At 39.3% G+C, this 19,837-nt stretch overlaps 1 protein-coding gene across 3 annotated transcripts in view; it reads left to right on the top strand.

The window, feature by feature from the left end:
- enah (ENAH actin regulator) overlaps nt 1–16,304 on the top strand; it is a 130,752-nt gene extending 114,448 nt beyond the window's left edge. For all 3 annotated transcript variants that reach the window (XM_042390460.1, XM_042390462.1, XM_042390461.1), the window contains exons 7-14: nt 1,614–1,948; nt 2,762–2,895; nt 3,134–3,182; nt 4,218–4,269; nt 4,559–4,625; nt 8,043–8,127; nt 11,021–11,078; nt 12,141–16,304. In XM_042390460.1, the coding sequence (XP_042246394.1) occupies nt 1,614–1,948; nt 2,762–2,895; nt 3,134–3,182; nt 4,218–4,269; nt 4,559–4,625; nt 8,043–8,127; nt 11,021–11,078; nt 12,141–12,178 (818 nt within the window). In that variant the 3' untranslated portion in view covers nt 12,179–16,304. The remainder of the gene's footprint in view (nt 1–1,613; nt 1,949–2,761; nt 2,896–3,133; nt 3,183–4,217; nt 4,270–4,558; nt 4,626–8,042; nt 8,128–11,020; nt 11,079–12,140) is intronic.
- The last annotated feature ends 3,533 nt before the right edge of the window (nt 16,305–19,837 follow it).

Raw genomic sequence — 19,837 nt, 5'->3', positions numbered from 1 at the left:
ATTCCCATCTTGATTGAATAATTTACCAAAATAATGTTTCAGTGGGCGTCCGTCTTGCCGTTTTGTATTTTAAAGGTAAGAGTGGCACGACAGCTCCCCATCCAAACACAATTCGATCCACTTCCCCGTTAGTTGAATGAAAACAAAACAGTCATAGTCAACCAGTTAAATTACAATATGATATGCATCCATCCTTTCTCACCTGTTGGTGCTTTTTGTATCAGGAAATTTGGATGCAAGAACAAATATTTCACTTAAAATATGCATTTGTCTAGATTTATGATGATTTCTGTGATAAAAATGAAAAAATGATTAAATAAAAGTAAGCTCAGTTGTCCCTGGCTCCGTCTTTCACTGTTGTCATTTTGCCTTAAATTAAAACAGTAGAGTTGCTTTGCATTTCAGTGAAAATACACCCCAGTGACCTTTATCCTTTGGCAATTCTCTTATCAGCTGCAGGAGGTGTCCTAATGACCTTTGACCTCAGAGATCATCAAACTGATTGACTGGAAGGGACTGCCGGACTGCTTGCTGTCATATTGATCACAGCTCAGCATGTTCACATTCCATCATAGATTATTGATCGTGGCATTAGGTCTGCGATGAGAACATGAGCAACACAATTATTATCCATCTTATCATCATATCTTCCTGTAGAGGAGAGAACTAGTTCACAGTGACCAGATCAGAAATATGATCATCTTTTTGGCAATCTGTGAATAAAGTCATATTTAGGTAGATGGTATTGACCTAAATACGACTGTTGCCCAAGTTCCTGTGTTAACCAAAAGCTCATTATGTGTTATTATGAATGTTTGTGTGTCATTGCACCAATATGTGCGTCTTGTCGATATAATGCTGTATGTCAACTGCTTTGTCTGGGCTCTCTTTATTTACATGTATACCTTCCTCATAGGGTTGGGCAATGAATAAACTGATATTTATTGTTTTTCAGTTGAATCAGTATGTGTTTCTTTATTATAATAAACAATGAACAGCAATTCAGATGTCTGACTCAGCTCATTTTGCCCAGCCCTACTTCTAACCATAAACCCGTCACTACTACTCACTAACACTGCATGTGGAGAAAATACAGTTTTCCATGATTTGCTGTGGCATGCTGTCATACCTAATATATGTATTCCATGTTTTGCCCCATATGAAAAATTACATCCACTGTTATTGCTCTACAGATTCAATGATTCAATGATGTTGTTGCCTGCTGATAGGCCCGAGAAGACTTACTCAGGCTAAAACGTTGCTGAAGGCTATTTAAGTTGTAGCAGGTTTGTCAAACCTGGGATAGGGAGGAAAAAAAACCCAAAACGTCATTTTCCAATAGTCGTCAGTCTCCACTGATATGAATTCTGTATATACATGGGAAGTTAGTGAGCTAATTTCACAGTCATGGAATAATCCTAATCCAGTCTAGAGACACGTCCCCCAACATGTAGAGCCTGTGTTAGATCTTTAGATGATGAAATGATACAAACTGAGCCTGAAGTCAACAGGTTTTTATCAATGATGGATTCTTGAAAAATGACAGTTTGATCTTTATCCTCCTTCCCTGTGTCTTTGCCCATCCCCCACCCTCACCCCCCCCCCTTCAACAGACGTGATGCAGACAACGGGGTTGACCACCCCCACCCCTCCCCCACCTCCACCCCTGCCACCCGGCTCCACTGTGACCTCCTTGGCCGCCACCCCGGCCGTCACCCCCACCACCCCGGCCGGCCACCCTCCCCCGCCTCCGCCTCCACCCCTGCCTCCTACACTGACTCCAGGCGGGACCCCCCCTCCTCCACCCGGCCCTCCTCCTCCTCCCGGAGCCCCACCCCCTCCCCCAGCGCCTCCCCTTCCCGTCGGCCTGTTCTCTCCCGCAGAGGACCGCCCGATCTCAGGCCTGGCCGCCGCCCTCGCCGGAGCCAAGCTGCGCAAAGTGCCAAGGGTGAGCGCCTGATTGGTTACTTGATCAATGGAAAGCTTGACAGGCCATTCCCACACTGAGCCATCTCTTCATATCCAAATCTGAATTATACAAGATGGTAGTATATAAAAGTATTAGTAAGTTATTTCCAGTGTGGCTGCGTAGCACAATTATACTTATCTGTCAACCTTTGTGTCCAAACACTGTTGATGTACACACACCACTTACACAGTATGTTAATATATCACACAGAATCACTGTCACTGGAACATTCACGCACATACGACATGTTCACGCATGATCACACACACACACACACACACACACACACACACACACACACACACACACACGCACACAGTCGCCATCTGTCACATCTCATCTCAGATGCAGAGGAGGTTTATATGTAAATCCTCCCTGAGAAAAACTGCATGTCTGCTGTTGTTCATAATGATAAAACACAGAAATCAACTACACATTTCACAAAAAAACATGTTGTATTACTTATATTGTTAATATCATGATTACAGCAAGATGTAAGAAACACGAGGGAATCAGCTGACATCATGTTTCATAAAAAAAGTTGTGAAGAAAAGTGGGATTAACCGGTTTTGAAAATATTTTGCTCATGTCGCTGTTTTTTTTATTCCAAACAGATCCATGTTATACTTGAGTTTCAGTGATTTTGACAAATGACTTTACTGATATAAAAGAGCACCAGTAATAAACTTTCAACAATTGAATTGTTTTCCTAAAAAAAAGCTTCACTTGCAGAGTAAAGTACTGGTCGCATTGGTTTGTGTTTGACTGGAGATGTTGCTTTTGTTCCTCCAGAGTGATGATGCGGGGGCAGCTCTGGCAGCAGCCTTGTCGGGGGCTGCAGGGGCCAAATCGGAGACCAGAGGCAACGGCCCTCTGCCCGGCGGAGGAGGGCTTATGGAGGAGATGAGTGCTCTATTGGCTAGGAGGTAGAGTCACATCACATATTATCGTTAGCTTTAGTATAGCTCAAGCTAGATGGATTCACATACTGTTTCTGATGGATTCAAGAACTGTATTTTATTGCTGTCACATCATCTTAACTATGAAAATAAGGGAGCTCTGGATTAAAGTTTTTCACAGATTGTGAAACTCTTTTGAGCTGCGGTCAGTGATCCTGACACTGAGAAACATAGACAATGTCCTCACTGTACCTGTTCCTCACAGGAGAAGAATTGCAGAGAAGGGCTCATCACCTGAACCCGACCAGAGATCAGTAAGTGTCATTAAAGCCGCTCTGTCTTCCTTCACATCTCCCATATCTACATCTTGTTTGATTCAGGTCCAAAATATCAGTCCTTTCCCCCACTGCTCAATCACACAATAGCTCCTCTGTGTGATAATGCACATACATGATGCACCACATTCAGTACATTCCTCTCTGAAATGACTCGTCCATCACTCAGTGCTTTATCTGTGTGATACTCTGCATGCCTTGTACGGATGTCCTGCACTACATTCCAGTCTGTACTCACTATATTCATTTATCATAAGTTCTTAGATAGAGAACTGATGATTTGTACTTTCACCTGTTTTAAAAGTATGTTTATCATATTTTAGTAAGATGTTTTTTTAAATTTGCTGTTAATCCAAACTCAACACTTCCTCCTTGTTGACTTGTTGTCTTGATAAATTCAGTATAATGTAAGTTTCTGCAACACCATCAGTCATATTCACTATGCTGAGTTTTTTTGTAACAGACATACTGTTTTCATTCACTAATTAATTCCAGTCTTCTGTAAATGTTTAATAGCTGTTAAGCCAATGTCAATGAAACTCAACACTTCTGCACACATTCCTTACCTTATATGATTTAATGTGAAACATATGTAGGAAGTATTGAGTTTCACTGATCATTACTTTACAACAATTAAATTTAGTTTTCAGTTTTCACGTTGCATATTTTGCATATTTTCTGAGTTCTAGGACATCACAAATCACCAATGTGTGTGACATTAGTAGCATTTTTACATGTCTAACTTAAACCTCACTGAAAAGAAATGTAAGCATGAATGTGTGAGCAATGTTATCAGTGCATCATTCGTCCCTTTATTTGTTCATCTAAGGGGTTTCAGTTTATATTAAAACAGAATTCAAAACTGTGAAACAGACAATTACATCTGTCTGTTTTTGTCTAAAAGATATCCAGTGATTCTGTGTAGAAACTCTCTGATTATCACCACAAGTCACATTTGTGACCCTCCGAGTGTGACTCATGTTTGACCTTTGAACCCTGTTTGTCTGTCAACAGGAGGAGGGCGAGATAAACACGACCCCTAAAGTGTCAGCCTGTAGCACACCAGGTGAGTGTCAGACCTCAGAGCAGCAGTCGCAGTCTGAAGACTGAGGCGAAAAAACATCAGCAGCAACAAGAATTAATATGCATCTTCCCAACACAGACAACGAGGATCCAAGTTAGCATCGATCCAGTTACAAATCCGCTTAATGTTACAGTTATTGGATGTCAGCTTTTTCATTTTTCCTATGATGATTACAGGATAACAAGAGAATTTACTTTATTCAACAGCTGAACTGCATAACACACGGGAGGAAGAACTTGGTTTTTATATTTCTTTTATATTTTTTCTCCAGACATGCCCAGGAAGCCATGGGAAAGAACAAACACCATGAACGGTAGCAAATCTCCAGTCATCGGAAGGTACAGTATCTTCTCTGTTGAAAAAGTAGAGTCTCTCTACTTTATCTCACTGTGTCATTTGTTGTGTATTGTTACATTGAAAGTACATTTTATCTTCTAAATTGATTCAAAAGTAAAAAGTATTTTTCTGCCTACAACATCATTCATGAATGCTAGCAGTGATGCTAGTAAATGTACATTTCTTAGCGAAAACGACTATAGGAACATACTTAAGCATTAGCATCAGCTAGCTTTAGCATGATGCACTGCTGGGGCCGTTCAGCGCTGGCTAACATCACTAAAGCTTATGTCGCCTTCATGTGCACGTTTGATGTACAGACACTCAACATACTCAGTGACTTTGTGGGAACTACAGCTGCTGAGGCGTCTGTGTGAGAATGAGCAGGAGAAGAGAGGAGAAACATATTTGCTGTCAAATTTAGTGACATGGTTACTATTCTTTTTGGATGTTGTCGACAACTTTACCGGTAGTTGGGTCAGTGCATCACCACCACATGTGTATTATGTACATTTTAAATTGTGGTGTCAGCAACTTCACTGCTTCATCTGGACAATAATGCACCATTACTGTAGCTCAGCAACATGTGTTGTTGCTGCTAAGGCAAAGTTTTTGCCTTTCAAACACTACTTTTCTATCAGTTAGGGTGATTTTTAACCAAGTACTCCACTGATTTAGCATTGCACTCCTATAGCATTGTCAGACTCATGATGGAAAGTTTAAAGAGATTTTTTTTTTATTCCATGTATTTTTCTCCCTTGCCAAAACCTGGCACCTACATTACCCACATTGCAACTTGACCACTGGCAGTCCAGCCGGAGATTCTGTTGTTAAATGCTAGTAGCAGCTAACGTAGCCTGGAGCTGCTAGCCTCCAGCAGAGATGAGGAGCGGGCTACAGCGGTCTGGTAACCTCACTTCTTTCTAACTCCACACCACCAGAATTTTTGTACTTTTCAAACTTGTAGGCTTCCAACCCAACCTATCCTCAAGTGAGACAATTTATTAGATTTCACACAGCTCCCTCTGGAAACACAAAAGGCTTTATACTACTTTTATACATGCAGTAGTACTCCCCTACACCTGGAAACACACTTTGATGTGTAAAATTGGTGGAATTCCTCTGTAAGGTCTGGAAAAGATACTTTAGTATGAAGGTTCTGGTCCTGTGGAAGTAGGAAGATTAGCTAATGATAGCCTTTTTCAACAGGAGTTTTCACCTGTGAGCAAACCTAAAGCTCATCTTATTAGGCAGCAGACATAGATAGATAGATAGATAGATAGATAGATAGATAGATAGATAGATAGATAGATAGATAGATAGATAGATACTAAGCTGTAATTTGTAAAGTCAGTGTCTCTGCTGCTCACACAGACGAGAGTCTCCGTGGAGAAATCCCATGGGAGCAGATTCCTCCAACAGGTAGAGAGAGACGACCCTGGAGAGTTTGAGAAATCCTTTCCTTTAAAACAATCTCCTGTTTCTTTTTAAGCAAAGTTTGCTGTGATGGAAGTGGTTTTTGTCAGAGAGGGGTTACTTTTGAATGCTTGGAAGAATTGGAAGTTTGGAATGAATCCTGTTTTGTCTCTGTGTTCATTCCCAAAATGCAGAGACCAGCTCTGTTCATCTGTTGTTTGATACGTGCCATGTGGCGCAATACGTCATGCGGTGTTTTCTAAACCAGTCATTGTCTGTGTGATGGATTTCTAATGTAAAGCTAGTCACTGTTTCTGCATGCTGCTCTGCTCGCTGCCCTCCAAACAGTTTTTTTCTTTTTTTTTTCTAAACAGGGAAATCCATATGTGCGTCACATACACCCACCCTATCATACACAGAAACACACACACACACATTCTCGCAGACACAAAAATGAGTGTCCGCCCAGTGCAGCGTACACTTGGCACGGTATTATCATTGTAAAGCCAGAACAGATCCAGCAGGCTCTCACTGATAAGGCCTGTGTGTGTATGTGTGTGTACTCACAAGCGGGGAGACCAGATGGGCGTTTTTGATTCCAGCTTATTAAAAGTGGCTTAAATATTTGGGCTCATCAGACCACATGTGAACATATGTTTTCACAGTAATTAACACTTTTTGTTGACTCCTAAGGATCTTGATTAAATCCTAAAATACAACTCAACATCTGAATATTACATTAGTAGACTTTTATATGTCTGCAGTTAAAGATATATACATGCAATCAGACTTTCACTGTTCTGCACTATTGTGCACATTACCTTTTACACCGGAAACACCCTGAAAAATAAAACCTAAGGGTCACAAGCATAATTTCCGTATGCCGGTAAAGTATTTTCCGACCCACAACTACTCAATGACCCTCCGCCAAGCTCATTTCCTTTTCTTTCACTTCTCCTTCCTGTCACACTTCCTCTCTTGAAAGTGATTGGCTTCTCTGTGAAATTTTTTTCCTCTGATGCGTCTCACATTGAATAAAGAGCCCTCTCAGTGTACAGTAACTGGATCTACGTGCTCTTTCCTCCTCTCTTATCGCTTTTCTTCAGACACGCTGCGCTACAAGAAGGTTGCACCCAACAAGATTCATCCTATAGAATTATAACACTTGCAATAAACTGCAAATAGACAGTAACTGTAGTTCAGGATCCTCTTTTGTTATGTGAGAGAAGGTGTGATGAATCATCAACAGACCTGGAGTGATCTCACCTCCTGACAATAATGTTTTCTTTATTAAGACCTCTGTGTGTGTGTTTGCTTTCCTGTGTGTTTACATGCATGTCTAGGTGCGTGCACTTCCCCAGATGAGTGTGCATGCTTAAACCAGGATGTCATTCGCACCTGCAATTTTTGGCAACATCTTTTATATGTGCACAGAATACCAAAGAATCATAGAATAACTGAATAAATTAGTAAATTTAACAGGTTTGCGCCATCAGATTGTATTTATTTGGCACTTTTATCCAAAACAACATTCAAATAAGGTACAATCCACAACAAAGATACCACAGCAACTAACTAATACATCGGGGAAAGAGCCTTCCTGGATGGGATGATGATCATGGCTGGAAAAATATCAAGTTTGTGGCTGGTATAACAAGATGCTCTCTCAATGGTGACATTTTTAGTGAATTTTAGATCTACAGTTTGCCGTATTCATCCAATTATACTAGTTTAGTCGTGTTCCATCAGTCAGGGTCTAGTGAAAGTGCAGTCTAATGTTGTATCATAATATTAGTAGAAATTCATGCTGTTTTGTGGTGCTAGTATGAATCCATCCTATGTGGTTTTGAGTGATCTTACTAAATCCATAGCGTGCATTGATTTCACATACATAAAAATAATGTAACCTGTGTTGCTCTTCGATCTTCCTGTTTCTCTCCACCTCATTCCTGATTCTTTTTTTTTTAACCGAGTTTAACTCTCTCACTCATCTGTCCTCACAGACCGAAATCCACTCCAACACCTACTGCATCCTTAAGTGCCAACGGTGTGCCAACAGAAGCTATTGACTATGACAGATTGAAACAGGTAGGTGAACACTTGGAACAACGGCTCGCAGATTTCAAGATATATTCAGGGCTTTGAAAACGTTTTTTTCTTGTCATTGTTGTTTTCATAGGTGGGATATTATATTGTCATAGTTGTACCTGTCGTTGTCAGTATGTAACAGATCTTTTTCGTCAGCGATATCAAATTTTCTTTGAGGCACAAAAGTCACCCAACCAGATTAATATTTGTCTAGCAAGCCAGTGCATGGAGATCATTCCCGACATGTACATTCTGTCAGTCAGTGCAGTCTACTACTAGGATTTTAATATAGTGATCGTGAAATATTTTCAATTTTCGCCTGGTGCAAGTTGGCAGCCCAGTGTTCCATACTTGTTATGTCTATGAAGTCAAGACGCCATCTTTGTATGTTGACAGAATGAGGAGCTTTCCATCTACAAGTTATTAGTCGCTTGGCAGCTGTAAGGCGAGCTAGCCAGAGATGTCTCTGCTTAACACAGAGTTCCAAGTAGGAGCTGTCATTAAGTAACAAGATTTTTGGCAAGTAAGGAGTTGTTTTGGACAATATGCCTGAGGTATTTCTGAAACCCTCTTCCAAAACTCTGCAACCACTGGGCACTCCCACACCATATCCAAAAATGTGCCCAATGTTTTTTGAGTGCATAGGGTGCAGTTTAGTGACGGTAAAGTTTTCATTTTCTGCAGTGTGCAGGGAGGTTCTGTTTATGATATTAAAATCTGTAACTTGATGGTTGGGGTTCCTGGAAGATAGTCGGATGTTCTGCCAGATTAGTTTCCAATTTGGGTTGGAGCTATTTGAGGAGAGGTCTGCCTTCCACAGTCTGTCATTAGATAGGGGCTTACAGGAGGCCTTATGCAAGATGGAATATACTGTTGAGACCAGTCCGCCGGGGCTGGTCAGAGCCGTATGAAATGGATGTGCGCATCACTGCGCCGAGTTGGGGATAGAAAAGGAAAGATGTGCCAAGTAGATTGAAATGTTTCTGAATGTCTTGAAATGCTCGGAGGCCCACAGGAACATAAATGTCACAGAGTGTGAACCTCTTTACTGCTCCATTGAGGGAATGGAATTGGTTGGCTTCCCAGTTGGAGGTTATTGTTATAAAAAATGGTTAATGTAGTCTCTAATTGAATCTCTTAGTGTCAGTCATATTTTAATTCCATTAAATGTATTTTTAGTACTTAATGACTATAAAGTACTTAATTTCTTTTATAAACCTCTAAAGCTCTTTAAATCTTTAAGGACCTATTTGTAGAGGACTATTACTGCCTGAGTTTTTCATGTGATTTATAATAATTGCACAAGTCGTCCGTGTTCTTAATCCTGTGAAAATCTACAGTGTCCATATTTTGTAAAGTACAAATAACTTCCAGAGTTTTCCCAAACACAGAGCTAATCTGAAGATATCCTTGTTATGAAATGACTCGTGAATAACTTGTGGTGTTTTTTCAGTGCTTTTTTTCCCCTCTTTTGGGTCAGAAACAATGGACGTCTCATGTTTTCACCATTTTTTTTTTTTTTTTTACTTTGCATTTTCTTTTTTTTTCAACCTTTTATTTTACTATTTTTGTTTTTAGTTAAGTATACAGTAGAGACTGCAAAATAAATACATGGAATACAATAACAGAACAGATCTGGAAAATGACTTTACATGTTTATTAAACACAAAAATACATTTAAGAAATACAGACAAGTTACTCTTCATCTTTATTGTACTATATCTATATACACATGCAATAACCATTTTGTCCAGTACTTAACAAATACATCAATGCAGATTCTCAAAGAAAAAGTCAAGTTTATACATTTGTTTAACAATCAATGTCCTCTGTACTTTAGTTGGACGTTCTTTAACCATCCATTTCTTAGTTATTGCTTTTTTGCTGCTACAAGTCACATGTTGAGAAGATATTTGTGATGAGCTTTAGGTTTGGGTGGTACATTACCTAAATATACTGTACTGACTTCATTTCTGTCACTATCTCTAGCCAGTAAGGTTGGAGTGGTGGACATATCCAAAGTGACTGAGTCTTAGTCTTCAACAATTTTGGGTGCTGATTCAGCAGTGTGCTACTCAGCTGAAACAGCCTTTGTTTAGTTTTTGCTGTTTTGCTGCATGAGACACAGTTTGTGGGAGATACATTTCTAAACAATATGAAGTCTCAATGTAATGCTAGTCTGAGATAGTACTTGATTTCAATAATGATGCACATATTAAATGGTCATGTTTTACATTTCATTGTGATCATGGTGAGACAGAGTCCTGCACAAGGCCTAGCTTACAATGAAGTCAGGAATTTTCATTGGTCGATTTATTTTTCATTACTAATTATCCAGCCCTGTTAGTAGTAAAACAGTGTGGGTGTGGGCAGTGACCAAGTCCTACTGTAAGGCAGCTCCTCCCTCTGACCTCAGTGAGTGAGCCTGGTAGATAAGTACAGACTAGACTCCCAGAGTCCTGCCTATCTGTCACCACAACTGTTCAGCACAGCAGCAGCACTGGGAGTCAGATGACACCCTACAGTACAAACTCACCACCACACTCACCGTCAGTGTCTCACTCAGTGTGTTTGGAAATCAAAAGACTGTAGCTGACAGTATTGAACTGTGTATGCTCATTTACACACATACTCTGTCACTTTGGTTGCATCAGGCTGTCATTAAGCAAGTCTTAAAGCTTAATCTCACATGGATTAGCTACTTTGTAAAGAAGGCAGAATCTCCCTGTGCAACACATGTCTCTGATTAGCATCTCAAAAACGCCAAATGAAACCGTGGGTGGAAATGAAAGCTTCCAGGTCGCAACAGCCTGGTTTGTCTCTTCTCTGAGGTTGAATGACATTTATCACATTTGTTTGGAAAAGTGACTTTGTTTTGGTTTTGTCTTTTTAGGACATTCTGGATGAAATGAGGAAGGAGCTGTCGAAGCTAAAAGAAGAGCTCATTGATGGTAATTCACACCCAAACCTGCGCTCTATTTCTTTCTTTCCATGAAGGAAGTGAAATAACACTAATAGCAGAAACTCTTCTCAGAAACATACACTAATCAGTGTCTTGACGTCATATGTACAGTTTTGTGATGACTCACAGCTCTAATAGCAATTCACATGCATCAGTGTAGTTAGAGTGAAACCTGCTGCAGCACTAATGTAGTTCCTGCAGTAGGCAGGATGTTCAGCTGTGCGAGGTGCTTCTGTACAAAAATGTGCAAAACCTGAGTGTTTTCATTTATTGTCTGTAGTCAGTCTGGAGCCCCACACAGACTGTGTTGTACTGGGGAGCAGGTTCCTATGTTGGTCCATCCTTTTTTGGAGGGAAGTTGGTGCCTGCGTAGCTCTTGAATGAATATAGATGTGTGAACTGTTTTTATGAGCTGCTTCCTCTCATTGACACATTCACCCAAAATTACAAAAAAGTAATAGCAGATGGTTTATGAGTGACACAACAAATTTCACCTGTGTGTCCTTGGAAAATAGGTGATGCTGGAAGCTCGGTGACTATTAGCACAACCAAATGGTGAGCTTCCGTGGCCGGCAAGCTAACATGCTCTAACTCGCAAGCCACAATAGCCTGTAATGATAGCTTTTAAGCTAGCTAGCTTGGTCGTTAAAAAGACAACAAGATAAAAGTTTGTTCAAGAAACGTGCCATTGACTCCCGACTCATGACTGACTGCAAACCAAGTGGAGCAGTTTATACTGGCAGAGCAGGCTGTCAATATGCCTCCCCTCCCCCCATTTCTGATTCTGATTCAATACACTTTATAGTTACTATTTATGTCAGTGTATTTTATATTATATTTTATTTATAGTTCTTTTCTTGCTCGTTTACTGTAGATGGCCATACTGTATATAAAGTAGTATTCTAGTTTTTAGTTATTTATCTATGCATGTGTTCATGTTCTTTCACTGCTCTGAACCTTCCATATATGGGATCAATTAAGTTGAGCTTATCTTGTGAATAAGTGTTCATAACACGTTTCTCTTTCTCTGTCTTTCCCTCTGCGTCCTCAGCGATCAGGGAGGAGCTGGGCAAGTCCAGCACGGCGTAGAGGATCCATACTCCCTGTTCACAACATCTACACCCACGTGAGCCAACAGACAACTTCGGTCATTTTAAGACATGACAATACAGCAGCGGAAAACAAAAAAACAACATAACGGCGATGATGATAATAATCACATTAATACTGAGAGGGGACATTATTGAACAACAAAGGAGCGGGTGATGGTGGGAGGCTTGTAACTCTGATAGCTGTGACTCCCCCCCCAGCCTCCCCCACCCCTCCCGCTGAGGGCATCGCATCCTGGAGGACAGTTCCCGGTCTGAAAGAGAAGCAAATGTCTTTATGCAAAGATGATTTCCTATAACAACAAGAACAAACACACACAAAAAACCCCAATATCGAACTCTTCAGTGATACTGTATTAACTATTGGCGCATAAGTGAACAGAGAATCAGAACTCTGAGCATGTTCTTGTGATTTACTATCAAAAGGCACGTTTTAATAAGAGAGTTTGGAGACAGGAAGAAGGTGGGGATTGAAAATAAAAACTTTTTTCCCATAATGCCATAGGGGTAGCGTGCGTGCGTGCGTGTGTGTTTGGGTGTGTGTGAGTACGTATGGGGGACTGACAGTCTCTGGCGACGTCCACCACTGCAGGACACTGTAAAGCTCGTCTTCCTCAAATACTATTTTAACCTGAATATGTACAAAAGAGAGAAAAAGTTATTCAGAAAAAAAACAAAAGTATCTATCAACCATGTCTGTTTCAGCGTAGATCTATGGCCATATCAAGTAGCTCAATAATCCAGTCTTTAAACAGGATGCTCTCTCGTCTGTCTCTTCGTCTGTGGACTCATAATCAGAACTGATGTTTACCTCCTGAAGTGATCGCTCTGTTGAGACGTTTTACCCTCATTTATTTCTTCATCAGTGTTGAGTGGCAGGTGGACGAGACATGAAGGGTAGCTGCCTGTCAGACGGCAGTCATCGTAGTTCTCTAGCAGACTTTACCTGTCAACAAAAAGTGCTGATTCGCTAATACCCGTCATGCTAGTTGACCATGGCCAGACATGTAGATAGAACTGACTCTTCCTTCCTGTATGTTTTGATTTGACTCTCTCCCTCCTTTCTCTCTCGGTCTCTGTCATGTTTGTCATGTTTAGGTACTCCGTTTGGTGCATGAACGGTTGTTTTCTTTATACGGTGAGGGTCACAAGTTTGCCACGAAATTGCATTAACTGTCACAAGTTTTATTACAAGCAATAAGTGTAGCATCTATTTTAAGGCCCCATGCCCCAGTCCCGACCCCACCAAACATTTTTCAATGTCTGTCTGTCCTTTTTGGCCCTCCTGAGCCCCCTTTGGACAATGTTACTGTGTGACACCACACAACCTCTTGTTTGCAGATTTTCAGTGAAACTGAAGGCTGACATGAAAGAACATCAGAGCAACACTGTAAGACATGATTTCATGGAATAACACTATTTCTAAATCACCACACTCTTTTTTTATTTTTGATTTTTTTTTCTATAAAATCCAAGGATACTGTATCTTTAGCTGCATTGGAGCTGAACTGTTCTTATTTTTTATTTTAGCACATTTATAAAACTAAAACTTTTGAAAGGTGCACAGGATAACCCAAGTGTGTAAGAGATGGTGTCCATTAGGACATGAATGTGCCATTTACTCTTTCACCAGTGCTTACTGATGACATGTGTGTGTCATGTTTTTTTTTTCTTTGCCTTTTCCTCCTGCCACTGTCAAATCCTTCAAATGAGAAACTGTATTTTCCCAGAGGTTTGACCTACACAAGAGAACTGTCACTTTATTCTAAAAACACCTTTCTTTCAATATTTTTCATTTAAGTGCTGAGTTTGTTTCTCTAAAAGCTCGAAGTACAATCAACTTGAGAGGAATATGTTGGGAGCTGAGACTGATGTCCAAATACTGTAGCTGTTGATGGCAGGTCAAGGTAGCAGATAAAGGTCCACAATACAGTTCTGTACTCCTGTTGTCTAAATGAGATCCTGAAGGATAGCTCTACTAATACAATAAAACTTCATGACTTCTAACAGCCACCCACAGTGGGGTTTGTAGAACAAAATAATGGCCCTAAAAACAACCTTTTGACCTTTCAAAATGATGCTTTGTTCTTTAGCATCCACAGTATAAATTTTACATTCAATTGATTTTAACAAGCATTGAACTGAACATACACATCCACCCTTAATGTCACTGTTCTGGCTTCCTCATAAGAGAACACAAGTGCAAAAGAAGGTATTTGCTATTTAAAGGGACACTCCAGCAATTTTATATCACACTTTCATAGTGTTGGGGGACTCACAAAAGACAGATTAAAAACAAGAATGTTCAAAATTGAAGCAGCCAACACCAAGATATCCTGACTTTTAGTCCCTAGACTGAGTCAAGCTTTAAAAAAGCTCAGTCCTACAATTCGCATAATGCAACAAGATTCATTAGATTCCCCCATGTCTGATAAAGACTTACATCTGAAAAACTCCATGTAGGCTTGTAACGCAGGCTCTCTGTTAAAAAAAAAGTGTAGTCTCCAAGCTAAAGTCAAGATAAAATAACCCTGATGACATCACTATGACATCATCAGAGTTATTTTCAACCAGAGAAGTTGTTTTCACAGGCTGAGTAGTACTCAGCATGACTAGTAAAGTGATCGTATTGGTAAAATCTGTGGAGTGTCCCTTTAAATTATGATGAGGAGAACTGGCTAAGGAGTTTTGATCATACATTGCTTGTAAACCTTGGAATCCTAGCAAAAGGTTTGTTAATAGGTGGCTGTTGGATCTCATGTCCAAGGGCTTGGATGTCGCAGCTTTGCTACAAAAGATGAGAAATAACAGATTTGAGAAAATTATGTTTTCATCATTTGTTTGGGATTGGGTCACATTTGTTATAAAAAAATACTGTGATGAGAAAAATATTGTACAAGATGCCATAACCCTTTGGTTTGAGTGTGGACAGGAGGTCTTGGCATCAAGATCAGATTTCAGGTCTGTGTTGATAAAGTTGTCTCATCTTCTCATCCACCTTTTTAAATGGAAACATCCAGCCAAGAGGCTCCCTGTACTGAGTGTTTACACAGCATTGATTGCACTTTATGACAAAAAAAAAAAAACAACCCACAGAGCAATCCAACATACTCTGACAACAGTTGCTCAGAGCCTCTGTCGCCAACAGTGTGGCTATCTCACCAAAGGATTCAACTCGGCAGTCTCCTGCTAAACATAATCTCTCTCAACAAAGTCGCCTTTCTTATTTTTGTATCATTTTTGTCAAGAGATCTAAAAACAGAAAGATGTCTGTCTATATATTCAGTCTTTGGACGTGATGGCAGGTGAAATGTTATGATCAAGAAACGTTTATCTCTTTGTGAAAGCTATGTGGTTTGTGCCTTGTTCCGAAGTTGCATTTAATATGTCAAAGATTTAGAAATGACTAGTAATAATATCAAGGGACTGTCATTATGATCACATGCAGTTGTTTTTTTTTCTTTCCATCATGTTTTGAAGGGAGAGTTCAGTGACTTTGGTACTGTTCCCCACCAAGAAAACACCTTTGCACCAAGATCGTCTTTTTTTTTTTTTTTTTTAAACATAATTTCTTTCCATACAGTTGTGAGGTTGCTTTTCTTACAGCTCAGAAGTACAATCAAACCTTTGAGACATGAGGCCTACAAGGGTTCAAAGATGATCTTCGCTCTGAGATGATTTTTCTAAACCTAGCCCTGTTTGGAAGTCCAGATGAGTCTGGCTGCGGTGTTATGTGTTCCCTCATGCCATTTAAATGTCGCAGAAGACTGTTTGTGTTCAGCAGCTTAGCTTTCTTTACACGCTTGGAAATGTCAGATAAAAACTGTTCTGTCCTCTGCAGTGAGGTCTGCCCCATGTTGTTGTCAGGTCGCTGGTGGAAGCATTTATCTTTGTCCGGTTTTCAGATGAGGGAACTGAAGGAATAGCGAGTTTGCAGGAATATTAGCAGAATTTGTTGAAAGGCGCAGCAAGTTTCGAGGATGGGTTTCCAGACTTATTCTTTTATCATCTGCATTGTACCATACTGTCTCATGTTAATTAGTCTTTTCTTACATGCTAACATATTGTTTTGTTTGAGCAAATTAAATAAAAATTGCAATACAAGACCAGAAGTTGTTTCTTTTGAAATGATGTTCACTGTTTTGAGCATTGAAAAAGCTTGAAGTCTCACACATCATCTGTTATTGTCATTATCATACTGTATTATCCATTTTTCAGAATTTTGATTATGAATATCAAACACAGTAATATACACACACAGGAATGTATAGTCAATAATTAAAATGATTGAAAAACATTAGAATTAAGTAGGATCATGAAGGGCATGCATTTAATCAAGACTTGATGACTTCAATAATGATACTGACAAAAAATATAATACCAACTTTATGGACCATTTTAATATTCCAGGTGAATTGTTTGGTTTGTAAGGAAAGGATTTTTTCTGACTGAAACCAGCCAATTTTAGGTAGAAATAAAGCCAATTATATTAAAGGCTCCAACATGTACAGTTTTCTGAGTCTTGAATGTGTGTACAAGTATTGACTGAATTACTTTAGATCATAGCAACACCTCGTATCATTTTTATTTAGGCATCAATTTTATTTTTAAGTGAGACTATATAACTTTTGCAGAACAATTACAGGATGATGGGACATGAAATTTTACTTTCATTACTGGTGAGGTTAGGTGTGTTCACATTTTATTTTACTTTCATCATAAAACTCTTAAAATGTTTATCTGTGCCATGTCAAATGTAGCCCAACCAGTAGATCATGAAGAATAAATCAATACATAGTTTTAGCTTGGACATACCCTTCTACATATTCAAAAAAGCTTTAAAATCCCTTGCCCTTGCTGCTGTAGTTACACCCCCTCCCCCTCACAGATCTAACAGTACAGTTCTACAACGTCCCTCCATTTAACCTGTTTTTATACATGTTAACCCTAAAAACAACACAGTCTTACAGACAAAGCAACAATTAACTTAGTTTCCCACTACTTCCAGTCTTTGTGCTAAGCTAGGCTAACCACATCCTGGAAATATCTCTGTAATAGACATGCAGTGACCAATTTTATATCCTTAAAGTGGCTTTAATTGATATTTTTTCTTTAATTTTATATTTTTTAATAGCAATGTATCAAATGACAGTGACATGGCTTGTAGTGATGAACCTACAGAGAATTATCAGTGACTCTGCAGCTCTTCTCGGCTTTATGGAGCTTTATAGTGAAATTCAGCTCATTGTTGAGCTGTCCGGCTGTTCTGGTTCACTCTCAGAACTCTCATAGTGTCGCTTTTGGCCGCAGCAGGCAGCTTTTTTCAGAGAAAAAGCTCTGAAAACCCATTGTACACTATCTGCTCAGCACCAAACGGCAAACAGACACATTAGCAACATTAGCATTCACGTCATTCACCTGTCGCTAACTTAGCAACCAACCATTGCAGGCCAAGTTAGCTAAAGACATGAACTTTGTCTGCAATTTGATTTTGGGTAGATAATGTACAGTTAGTTTATCAGAGCTTTTTCCAAAACCATAAATACTAGCCATAACCATAAAGAACCATAAAGAAGGGCTGTGAAATCAAAACAAAGAACTGAAAGAAGCTATAAAGCTTCATAGAGCTTAGGGGAAGTGTGTCAAGTGTCACCCTTTCACCTGCAAGTAGTCATGTGATTCATTATTAATACAAAAATATTAATTATAGCCACTGAAAGTCATTGAATTGTTATATTAGCTACACAGCAATATCTATTGAAAGCCAGCTAACATTAGCCATCATAAACTAATCAGACTGTATCACCAAACCCTCTGACTGTACTGAAATGAGTCATATGTTTTTTTCTGATGAATTCAACTTTTCATTTGTAAAATTATGTTATCTCTTTTTTTCAAAAGTTAAATAGTCTCATCTAAAGTGAATAATGACTCTCTGAGATCCCTGCAGACCTAATTCCCTCCCTGGTGTGCCCACATCTGTTGTTACACCAGGTCAGCCTCTGTTTCACAGCCCATTAACTGTGACAACATGCCCGACTGCTCCACAGTGCCCCACGCTTACCCTCAGCTGAGGAGAACAGGAAGAGGAAGACTAACTGAAATCGAAGCCATAAAATGTATTTTCTTTGAGCCTGCTTGATGCGTGTACCGTTTCTGTCATCTTCCCTTCTAATGCTACTGTTAGTGAGCTGACTGCTGCCAAGTCTTTGGATTTACTTTTTTTTTTTTTTTTTACAAACCGTCCAGAGTCAGATATGTCACATTTTTACAACGTTTAATCTTTTCTAATTGTGTAAAATGAAGGCTTTGCAACTTGTTACACCCTATTTTCAAAGGAATCCCTGGTTTTGAGTGGGCGACTTGTAGAAGATTCCGGTTTTTGCTCAGCTGTCCATCCAATGCAGTTCTCCTTTTACTCAGCTATGTACATATAGACAGTAGAGAGATTAGCAGCGAGAAAAGAGAAGGGAAATGTGAAATACACTAGAAAGGATGTAGAGACTGTTTCCGTGCAGGTACTTTCTTTAAATACATCAGCCAGGGTGACGTATTTAAATATATGTATTTTTAAAATAATTTAAATTCTTATTATTTGAAGAAGGGATTGCATCAATATTTTGTTGAATTAATGAATAATGAGAATAAAAGTTCTTAATTTGGTTTGTGAATATGGTATATTGCCAATAAAATATTAAATTGTGTGTATTTCTTTCTGTTTGATTGCATCAAAAGTTCTAAAAAGCAAAAAGCTGATTCTTTTGACACAACATAATCTTAACCTGAATAAAAGTTTCTGGGTGACACTACACACACATCCTTATAGCTACTTCAGAAGAAACTGGTTTGAGTCTGTGTAATGTTAAAGAAAACTTCCCGCACTTTATTGGTTGTAAAAATGTGTCTTTGCAGCAGAACTTCTTGTGGGTGGAGCGTAAAGAGGTCTGGCAGTGCATCTGCAGTTCATTTGAGGTTTTGTTTGACTTCTAGTCAGAAAGGGGCCGTGCTGTGGCGAAAGCTGCACTAAGACAGGAAAACACCCTGCGCTGCAGAGAGACGGAGGAGGAAGCTGAGAAAACATTGATGCTGTAATTGGATTGGAGAATTTGAATTTTCAAAAATCAGTTCATGACATTTTGGTTCAAACGGCAGGTGTGAAAAATGTATCACAACAGTCAGGTCTCCTTTGCACATACGTTTATGTAAATAGGAGATGGCTTACTGATTCTCATCTGTGCGAACTTAAAGTGTGGTTCACTTAGCTAAGGTTGTTTGATGCAATTACTCTCAGCTCAGGGTGGAATTTCCCTCAGAGATGCTCCTTAATAACAAATTAAATGGATATATAATAAAGTAAGGTTTTAAGGGTAGAGATTAATGAGAAAATATTCAGTATACAGTGAGACTTATCTACATTTTTGTAGTTTTTAGTGGGGAACATATTGGATGTATAGGCTCCACTCTCAATTGTAGTTAAGATGACCTTGTGATCACTTTTTAATGCATGTTTTCCTCTTCATAGCATATTCAGAATTATGCAAAATTTTTCATGTGTCTTTTTAATATTTGTTTTGAATTTTCATTTGCGGGCTCGGTCAAATATACATCAGATCATAACACTGTGCAACGCAAGTGCAGG

Source organism: Thunnus maccoyii, chromosome 17 (assembly GCF_910596095.1).
Source record: "Thunnus maccoyii chromosome 17, fThuMac1.1, whole genome shotgun sequence".
Taxonomy (NCBI): domain Eukaryota; kingdom Metazoa; phylum Chordata; class Actinopteri; order Scombriformes; family Scombridae; genus Thunnus; species Thunnus maccoyii.
The sequence above is the reverse complement of the archived record's forward strand: the minus strand, read 5'-3'. Positions and strand labels throughout refer to the sequence as shown.